Here is a 10,183-nt window from a genome sequence, read left to right as displayed (position 1 = left end):
CCAATGTAAAGAACTTTCTACTGAGGAGAAACCACGTTAAAGCGTTAAAGTCCCAGTTGATGCCGCTTAAATAAATGTACTGTAGTGTGATGTGGGTTAGCTGCCTGTACCTGACAGACTGTTGTTGTTTACACGCTGGAAGCCTCGCAGCGCCCCCTGCTGTGCTGGCGCGGGCGGTACAAAGCTTAGTTACAGAATTTAGTAAAATTTCAAGTTTCCACGTGACTTTCGTACAATGATGATGATGATGATGATGATGATGATGATACTTTATCGTCAGATCCAGTCTGAAACTTTTCTTGCATCACAGCAGCTGCATTTGCAACATCACAGAAAAGACAAAAAGTAAGACAGGACACAAAGATTCATACATTCAGTAGCCTATATCATTAACAATCACAGAAGACAATATTCAAGGCCCTTCAACGTACATTTGATCTGGGATTAAGCTCCATATTTAATTTTAGGATTGACTGGTGTACAAAAGAGTGCTTCAGTCTAACCTGTTAAATCGTGGAACCCCATATCTCCCATTTGATTTTTAACAGTTTGTCTACAATCTGTTCAGGACGAGGTCGGGGTCAGAGACGATGTTGTTCCAGCCTTAACAGGTTATTATGGCAGGCTGATTCATAGAGTTTCTCAAGTGATTGGCCTACGATCTTTGAACATATTTGGTGGAGCAGTTTTGACTTTAAAGTAGTGGACAAACACTTGTACCATGTGTTATTACAATACTGTAGAACACTCATAAGCACAGAAGTAAAAAACAAAAGAAGAATTTGTCTCCTCGCCCCAAAAGACCAAAGGCGGCGGAGGAACCAAATTCTCTGTTTTGTCCTTTTACAGACAGTTTCAGTGTGGTCTGTCCAAGATAACAGACGGTCTATCATTACACCCAAGTGTTTATATGAAAATACCGGATTGATTTGTTTCATTATGGATAAGAATAGAAACTTTATGAGAGTCAGATGGTGAGCCAAATACAATCTCTTCCGTTTTCTTTGTGTTAATCTCTTAGCTTTTTATTAAAATAAATCTACTGAAATTGTAAAAATCTCCACAGATACGTGCTTTGTGCTGTTCTGCTGAATGTTAAAGTTATCATTTAGTCACACCAGCCTCTGTATGGCAGGTCGACCTCCGGCCAGCAGGCGGCAGCAGAGACAGAGATCCACACGGAAGCGGGTCAGCTTCTAGCAGCATCAGTTTCCTTAGGAGTTCACCATGAAGTAAGTACAAATCTTCACATAAAACTTAATATTTTAGCTTCTCTCTCGTATTCATGTATCCATGTTGTGTGGATCTTCAGCTTGTGTCCTCGTTCCTCTTCAGGGCGCAGGCGCAATGCTAACTCAACTGTTACTAACTGCTAGCAGCTAAGTGTAAATGTTGATACTGAGCCCCTTCACTCCATTTAAAAAATCAGCCGGTTTAATGCTTCCTTGCTTATCGGCAAACGCACACACATCGTTAACATGACTTAAGGTCTTTTATGAATATTTAGGAGCAACGTTTGGATTCGGCATACATACACACACACAGAGCAGCTCGTATATCAACAAACCCCAGTCTGGATCATCGGTTCACGCTGCGGCGCTCCGCGGTTTGTTCAGGTGGAGAAGGTCCCAGGAACAACAGGCGAACCAATTATAAACGTTTACATTTTATTGAAATAGTCGCTGCTTGGTGGATTTGCTGTAAGCCGAACTGAAGAGCGGCTCGTCACACCTCGGAACATGTCCGACACACCGGTTTACCGGGAATGAACTGTGTACTGATGAGTAAGGAAACATTAAAGTGCCAGAGTTTAGACCGGAGTCTGGCGTGATGTGTTCTCCACGCAGGAGAGAACAACACGGACCGGGGCCAGGACTTACTTAGCTTCCCACAACTTGTATTGTTGTGTGTGTGTGTGTGTAACTGACAGATATAAAGTTTAACAGTAAGCATATTCGTCTTTTCAAATAAAGAATAAAACTTCGTAGAGGCAGGTTTTTCTGGAGGTCTCAAATTGAGAAGATAAACTGGAGAAGGACTTGGCTCTTACCTTGTAATTACTGTATTTCAAACAAGGCTAAGGAAGTACATTTCAAAATTTTACATAAGATATACCCTGCTAATTAGGGCTGGGCGAATTATCGTTTATCGTCTTTCAGTGGAATCATATGTGATATGAAGATATTTTAATATCGTGACACATTTCTGCTGTCTGAATTGATGATGACAAGCAAATGAAATTTTACTTAAAAACTCTCATAAAATGAGGTATGGTAGGAATATTATTTGAATATTTCAGTTTTGTTTGACATCACACCTAACATCACCATATGGTTCAATGAGATGAACATTAATTTGATTATTTAACGTGATTTTGCATACATGAACCATATCGTGATATATATTGATATCGAGAAAAATCCTTATGATTATCATGATATTAATTTCAACCATATCGCCCGGCCCTACTGCTAATTGTCTTATTGCTACGTTTACAGACATTGATATTTCTTATACCTTCTGCAAACATAATATAGAAACAATTTCTCACCTATTTTTTGATTGTGAAATATCCCGAAAGTTTTGGACAGATCTAGAGTCTCACTTTTTTGAAGCTGCTAACTCTGTCTACTCTTTTCATCTTTGGGATATTATCTGTTACTATGAGAATCCAGATGATGGCGCTCTTGAATATCTGATTAATTTCATTATGCTATATGCAAAGTTTTCTATCCACAAACAAAAGTTTTCTAAATCTTTACCTAAGATCTCGAATTATGTTTATAAATATATGCAAAACACCATTAACAAATTGATATAATAAATAAAACCTAAGTCAACTACAATAATTTAACAGTAAATAACAGTTACAATATAAATAGTAAATAACAGCAAAACCAAGTGCAAACTCCTGGACTTCTACTCTTCTACTTCAACAATAGTTAGTTTATTTTTATTTCTGTCATGCCAAACATCTGGCCCATCCCACATGGGATTACAGGACTCCATTTTACAAAACATACATCTTCTGGTGATACATATAAGAGCAAATAAAATAAAATAAAATAAATTACCACATTATAAAGTACTGCTGTATTCTTTCAAATAACATATTTGAAATGACAGGTTTCAAATGAACAATCCACTGAAAAGAACTGCAACAAACTTCCAGTTTATCTTGATAAAGAGATTTTCTTCTCCTCTCCCAGGCTTTCTCCAGGTAACGAGCTAATCTAAATGTTTCATAATCATCCATATTTACAAAATCAATATCTGTTTTTATCTTACTAAACAAAGTATTGCGCTGCTCCCAGTAAAAAGGGCAATAGAAAACTTGCCTTGCAGAAATATAACCATGTCTGCTTCTCAGGCAGAATGTGACTCCTCTCCTGACATCTTCTATCTATTGTGACATTCTAGTTATTAAAAGTTTTTGAACTAAACCTATTTGTCCTTAACAAGTTGAATAACAATAACTTGCATAACGAGTCGAACTCTTTCTCCTCTCAGCCCGCTGACCAAAGTGAGGCTGATCAACGAGCTGAACGAGCGCGAGGCCGACCTCGGGGTGAAGGAGACGGTGTCCTGGCACTCCGAGTACAGAGACAGCGCCTGGCTGTTCGTGGGTGAGACGTCTCCGCTGGTTTCCCCTGAAACGTTTTCCCCTCGCGGACGTTTCAGTCTCCTAACATGAGCTGTCACACTGTGTGTCTGCAGGAGGGTTTCCGTACGAGCTGACTGAAGGAGACATCATCTGTGTCTTCTCCCAGTAAGAACCTCACTCTGCTTCATGAAGTCAGCACCTCCAAAGATCCAGGAAACATCCGTCACATTTCTCCTGCAGCAGAAACCAGGAGCCGGATTCACCAACGTGTTCTTAAGATAGATCTGAAGAAATGACATAAGAGGAAATTTTAGGAAGTTCTTAAGAAGGCTCTTAAGTGCAATTCCTCAATATTTTCTCAGTAACAGTCTCATTTCTTATGAATTTCTTTAATTTTCCAACTTAAGAACTTCTCAGAATAGGGCCTGAATTAATTCTGGTTAATAAACTTTAGGCTTACTGCCATTGAGGCTAGGAGACAGGGCTAGGAGGCTAGGAGACAAGGCTAGGAGGCTAGGAGACAAGGCTAGGAGACAACCCAAAGTGCTTCCATCTACAAAACAATTGGGGAAAAAACTATTTAGAGCAACTAGAGCAAAGATTGAAACATTGGTTGCTGTTGGTAACTGTAAAATTTGCAGCTTATTTCCAACAGACATGAGACAGAGGCCTACCTGGCCCTACACCAAATAAAGCTTTACAATAAATGTTCATCTTAATGTTAGGTGTAGGGGAACCTATGAAGACTTTGAACTATAACCTACTTGTCTAAAATGTGTTTAAATATATGATATTAGAGGCTTACCTTTTCACTGTAGGAGTTTTAAGACAGGTGAAGGGCCGTCTGAAAGTTAAGAAAAAAATCAAGAACAAATTTGAGAACTTTCATTTCAAGAATACCATTTATTCCTAAGTTTTTTCTTAGGAAGAAACATAAGAAGAAAGTTAAGAAAATATATAAGAACTGTTTTTGAGAATAGCATTTTTTCCGATTTTTTTTTCTTAAGACTAAAGTTAAGAAAAAAATGGCACTTGAGAAGATTTTTTTTCTTAAGAGGGTTTTGTGAATCCGGCCCCTGGTGTTTTGAACTGAACAGTCCAGTACTGACCTCATTATCTCCTTACTGTCCTCACTGAAGCTCTGTGGTCCTGCAGCTCTGCAGACTGCTGCACAGAAACTGATGGAACGATCTAGAAAAAACGTCAGTGAGCAAAATACAGGAGATAATCAGGTAAATACTGGACTGTTGGAGCCACAGTGGAATCATTTGACCACAAAACACTTTGTTATGCTGCACAAGCTGTTTTGGGGGGTAAAAAATATATATGTACTGTATGTATGAATTTTGGGCAGGGAATTTTGAAGTAGTCCCACAAACTGAAACTAAATAAAAACTAAACTAAAACTAAACCTTTAAAAAAAAAAAAAATAACACTAAACTAAATACTTCTAAAAAAAAATGACAAATGAACTTAAACTACCAAACCCACAGTGAAAACGTACTAAAATCAAACTGAAATTGAAATAAAGACTGAAAATGATATCAAATAAAAAACGAATGAAACATCAAACTACCAAACTGTAACAGCTGTGATCGCTTTTTATCCTCCTGTCAGGTCAACGTCCTGAAGTGCTATCTTAACTTATCTTATCTTATCTTTTCTTTTCTTTTCTTTTCTTTTCTCTTCTTTTCTCTTCTTAGGTACGGAGAGATCGTCAACATCAACCTGGTGCGAGACAAGAAGTCTGGTAAATCCAAAGGCTTCTGCTTCATCTGCTACGAGGACCAGAGGAGCACCGTCCTCGCCGTGGACAACTTCAACGGCATCAAGGTACCGGAGACGGGACGGCGTGTTGCCGTGAGACCGTTTCCATGGAAACACGACCGATCTCCCGCCAGCTGCTGCAGCTGAACACACAGGAGCTGTCAGTGTTTCTCCAGGCGGTTCAAACTGGTCCAGGTTCAGCAAATAAACCTGCAGCAAGAAACTAAAGCAGATTACAGCACTGCTGCTCAGCCTGTATCCATTCATCCATTCATTCATTCATTCATCCATTCATCTGTTCATTCATTCATTCATCCATCCGTTCATTTATTCATCCATTCATCCGTTCATTCATTCATTCATCCATCCGTTCATTTATTCATCCATTCATCCGTTCATTCATTCATTCATCCATTCATCCGTTCATCCATTCATTCATTCATCCATTCATCCGTTCATTCATTCATTCATCCGTTCATTCATTCATTCATCCATTCATCCGTTCATCCATTCATCCGTTCATCCATTCATTCATTCATCCATTCATCCGTTCATTCATTCATTCATCCATTCATCCATTCATCCATTCATCCGTTCATTCATTCATTCATCCATTCATCCGTTCATCCGTTCATCCATTCATCCGTTCATCCGTTCATCCATTCATTCATTCATTCATTCATTCATTCATTCATTCATCTGTTCATCCATTCATTCATCCGTCTATCCATCCATCCATTCATCCATTCATCCGTTCATCCATTCATTCATTCATCCGTTCATCCGTTCATCCATTCACTCATTCATCCATTCATTCATTCATTCAGCCGTTCATTCATCCATTCATCCATCCATTCATTCGTTCATTCATTCATTCATCCGTTCATTCATTCATTCATCCGTTCATTCATTCATTCAGCCGTTCATTCATCCGTTCATCCATTCATCCGTTCATCCATTCATCCATTCATCTACTCATTCATTCATTCATTCATCCATCCACTCTTTCATTCATGCTCATCTGTTCATCCTGTATCTGTTCATTCATTCGTTCATTGATTGGTGGATCCTCTGTGTCAGATCAAAGGCCGGACCCTGCGTGTGGACCATGTGAAGGACTACCGTCCCCCTAAAGACTCTGAGGATCTGGATGATGTCACCAGGCGGCTGAGGGAGGAGGGCTGCGCCCCCCGGCCCCCGCAGCCTTCCTCCTCCGAGGAAGAGGAGGAGGAGGAGGAGCAGTACCTCGTCCCCGTCAAGAAGAACAAGAAAGGTCAGGACTCTACAGAGGTGGTTCTCAACGGGGGGTCCGGGGACCACCGGGGGTCCCTGATCGGGTTTCAGGGGGTCCCCAGCAAACTGATGAATTATTAAACTTCAACATTATTTAATTTACAAGAAGTGAACAGAGTGAGAGAAGAATGAAGTTCTGATCAGTTTGTCTGTTCTCTGTCTGCAGCACAGACAGTCAGGGAGATCTGGACTAAATCATCTGACAATAAAAATATTCTCAGATTTGGGTTCGAGAGACAAAATCTCATCAGATGGGATCTGTGGGTCTAATGTGGACTGGATCAGGGTCCTGGATCTAAAAAAGGTTCAGTGGCCTGCAGGACGTCCTGAGACGAGTTGAGCTGTTAGCAGCTGACTCATGTTGTTCATTATATATCAGTCCAACACAACCAGCTGTGATCATCCTGTCAGCAGAGAGACAGACAGACAGACAGAGAGACAGAGAGACAGAGAGACAGACAGACAGACAGACAGAGAGACAGACAGACAGACAGAGAGACAGACAGAGAGACAGACAGACAGACAGACAGACAGAGAGACAGAGAGACAGACAGACAGACAGACAGAGAGACAGAGAGACAGACAGACAGACAGAGAGACAGAGAGACAGAGAGACAGACAGACAGACAGACAGAGAGACAGAGAGACAGACAGAGAGACAGAGAGACAGAGAGACAGACAGACAGACAGACAGAGAGACAGAGAGACAGACAGACAGACAGACAGAGAGACAGACAGACAGACAGAGAGACAGAGAGACAGACAGACAGACAGAGAGACAGACAGAGAGACAGACAGACAGACAGACAGACAGACAGAGAGACAGACAGAGAGACAGAGAGACAGTCTGAGAGACAGACAGACAGAGAGACAGAGAGACAGACAGACAGACAGAGAGACAGACAGACAGACAGAGAGACAGACAGACAGACAGAGAGACAGAGACAGACAGACAGTCTGAGAGACAGACAGACAGAGAGACAGACAGACAGACAGAGAGACAGACAGACAGACAGACAGACAGACAGACAGAGAGACAGACAGACAGAGAGACAGACAGACAGACAGACAGAGAGACAGACAGACAGACAGAGAGACAGAGAGACAGTCTGAGAGACAGACAGACAGAGAGACAGAGAGACAGACAGACAGACAGAGAGACAGACAGAGAGACAGACAGACAGACAGACAGACAGACAGACAGACAGACAGACAGACAGACAGACAGAGAGACAGACAGAGAGACAGACAGACAGACAGACAGAGAGACAGACAGACAGACAGACAGACAGACAGAGAGACAGACAGAGAGACAGACAGACAGACAGACAGAGAGACAGACAGACAGACAGAGAGACAGAGAGACAGTCTGAGAGACAGACAGACAGAGAGACAGAGAGACAGACAGACAGACAGAGAGACAGACAGAGAGACAGACAGACAGACAGACAGAGAGACAGACAGACAGACAGACAGACAGACAGAGAGACAGACAGAGAGACAGACAGACAGACAGACAGAGAGACAGACAGACAGACAGAGAGACAGACAGAGAGACAGACAGACAGACAGAGAGACAGACAGACAGTCTGATCAAACTGCTTTTTAAAAAACTTTAAAGAAATGATGAAACTCACTGTTGACAATTTCCACATAAAACATTCAAATTGAAAAATGTTTCTGTCAAACCGGGGAATTCTGCCGTTAACTTTAGCGGATGTTATAAGGAAGCTTAAAAGGAAGCTTCCTATGTGTCCTAGCTGAAGGAGACGAGAAGCTTCCTATGTGTCCTAGCTGAAGGAGACGGGAAGCTTCCTATGTGTCCTAGCTGAAGGAGACGGGAAGCTTCCTATGTGTCCTAGCTGAAGGAGACAGGAAGCTTCCTATGTGTCCTAGCTGAAGGAGACGGGAAGCTTCCTATGTGTCCTAGCTGAAGGAGACAGGAAGTTTCCTTCAGTCTCACTAATAACATCATGATCCTTCTGTTGCAGACAAGAAAGAGAAGAAGAAAAAGAAGAAAGAGAAGAAGGAGAAGAAGAAGGCCCTGAAGGAGGAGAAGGAGAGGGGGGGGCGGTCGCACCGCTCCTCCTCTTCCTCACCTGCCACTCCTCCTCCTCCTCCTCCTCCTCCTCCTGCTGTCAGAGTGAAGCAGGAGAAGGAAGACGCCGGCTACGAGCGATACAACCAGAGAGGGGCGGAGCCACGGAACGGAGAGCGAGCGAGGGAGGAGGAGAGGAGGAGAGAGACGGACAGAGAGAGAGACAGGGAGAGAGAGACGGACAGAGAGAGAGACAGGGAGAGAGAGACGGACAGAGAGAGAGACAGGGAGAGGGAGAGAGAGACAGACAGAGAGAGAGACAGGGAGAGGGAGAGAGAGACAGACAGAGAGAGAGACAGGGAGAGACCAAGGGAGAAAGAGAGAGAGCGGGAATATGACAGAAGAGAGAGAGACAGAAGCAGAAACAGAAGCAGAGAGAGAGACAGAGACGGGGAAAGGAGTAAATATCGGGAGAGGGAGAGCGACAGAAACCGAGAGAGGGAAAGAGAGAGAGACAGGGAGAGAGACAGGGAGAGAGACAGCGACAGGAGGAGAGAGAGAGAGACAGACAGGTCCAGTAAACACAGAGAGCGTCTGTAGCAAACTGACTGTTCATGTCATTCATGTTGGAAAATGTAAAAATGTTTCAAAATGTAACAGAACCTGCTGATGTCATAATGACTGAATGACTGAAAGTGAAACTCTGCTGCTTTACATCATCAGCTTTATTACTTTTATCTGCTCTGAGATCAGTGCTTCTGACTTTGCGACTTGTAACTTTCTAAATAAAAATCTCACAACATATAAGCGCTCCCTCTCTGACCTCTGACCTCTGACCTCTATGGAAGCCCATTTCCCCAGTGTGATGAAAAAAAAAGATCCTGTAAGTCATTATGAGAAACTTTCTCAAAATAATGAGTTGGATACAAAGTCATTATTTTGAGAAAGTTTCTCATAATGACTTACAGGACCGTTTTTTTCATCACACTGGGGAAATGGGCTCCACTGACCTCTGACCTCTGACCTCTGACCTCTGACCTCCGTCTGTCGTTCAGTCAGAACAGTTTTTGTCTTCATGAGGTTGAAGCTGCAGTCAGTTGGTTGCTGGAGAGGAGATCAGCTGATGTCACCTCCTCTGGCGGCCATCTTGGAGGTCCTCAGCTCTGAACAGCTGACTGTTTCTGTCTCAACAGAATTGACCAGACGGTTAATTTCTGACTGAACTGATCATTTCATCACTGATCCATCTGATTGATTTAGTGTTTAGATAATGTCAGCTTGTTAGCTAGCTAACCATAGCATCTGGTCAGCTAACATCACAGGTAACACTTTACAATAAGGGTCACTAAGTTGTTAGTTGTTAAGCTGTTAATGAACAGTTAACTAATGTGTAATTTACTAATGGTGTTCATGTTAACTAAGGTATTAATTTATACATTAATATTTTATAAAGATGACTAATAATGTAAACCCAGGTGGGT

The 10,183-nt window shown here is 42.1% G+C and overlaps 2 protein-coding genes across 2 annotated transcripts in view; one reads left to right on the top strand and one right to left on the bottom strand.

Moving 5' to 3' along the window:
- ap4m1 (adaptor related protein complex 4 subunit mu 1) overlaps positions 1-86 on the bottom strand; it is a gene marked incomplete at its 3' end in the record, with an annotated part of 17,156 nt that extends 17,070 nt beyond the window's left edge. Inside the window, 1 exon segment of the mRNA XM_071546851.1 lies at positions 1-86. This exon segment is cut by the window's left edge and continues 191 nt beyond it.
- Positions 87-1,188: 1,102 nt separating this feature from the next.
- Positions 1,189-9,565, top strand: rbmx2 (RNA binding motif protein X-linked 2). The gene is made up of 6 exons (XM_071546852.1): positions 1,189-1,232; positions 3,511-3,626; positions 3,718-3,769; positions 5,308-5,437; positions 6,452-6,644; positions 8,656-9,565. Exons 1-6 carry the CDS (start codon positions 1,228-1,230, stop codon positions 9,300-9,302), a joined length of 1,143 nt encoding a protein of 380 aa, XP_071402953.1. The 5' UTR covers positions 1,189-1,227; the 3' UTR covers positions 9,303-9,565.
- Positions 9,566-10,183: the final 618 nt, after the last annotated feature.

The sequence above is a fragment of the Centroberyx affinis genome, unplaced genomic scaffold (assembly GCF_046629955.1).
Source record: "Centroberyx affinis isolate AG114_WGS23_722 - 3 ecotype Tasmania unplaced genomic scaffold, CSIRO-AGI_Caff_v1 ptg005499l_1, whole genome shotgun sequence".
NCBI classification, from domain to species: domain Eukaryota; kingdom Metazoa; phylum Chordata; class Actinopteri; order Beryciformes; family Berycidae; genus Centroberyx; species Centroberyx affinis.
The sequence above is the reverse complement of the archived record's forward strand: the minus strand, read 5'-3'. Positions and strand labels throughout refer to the sequence as shown.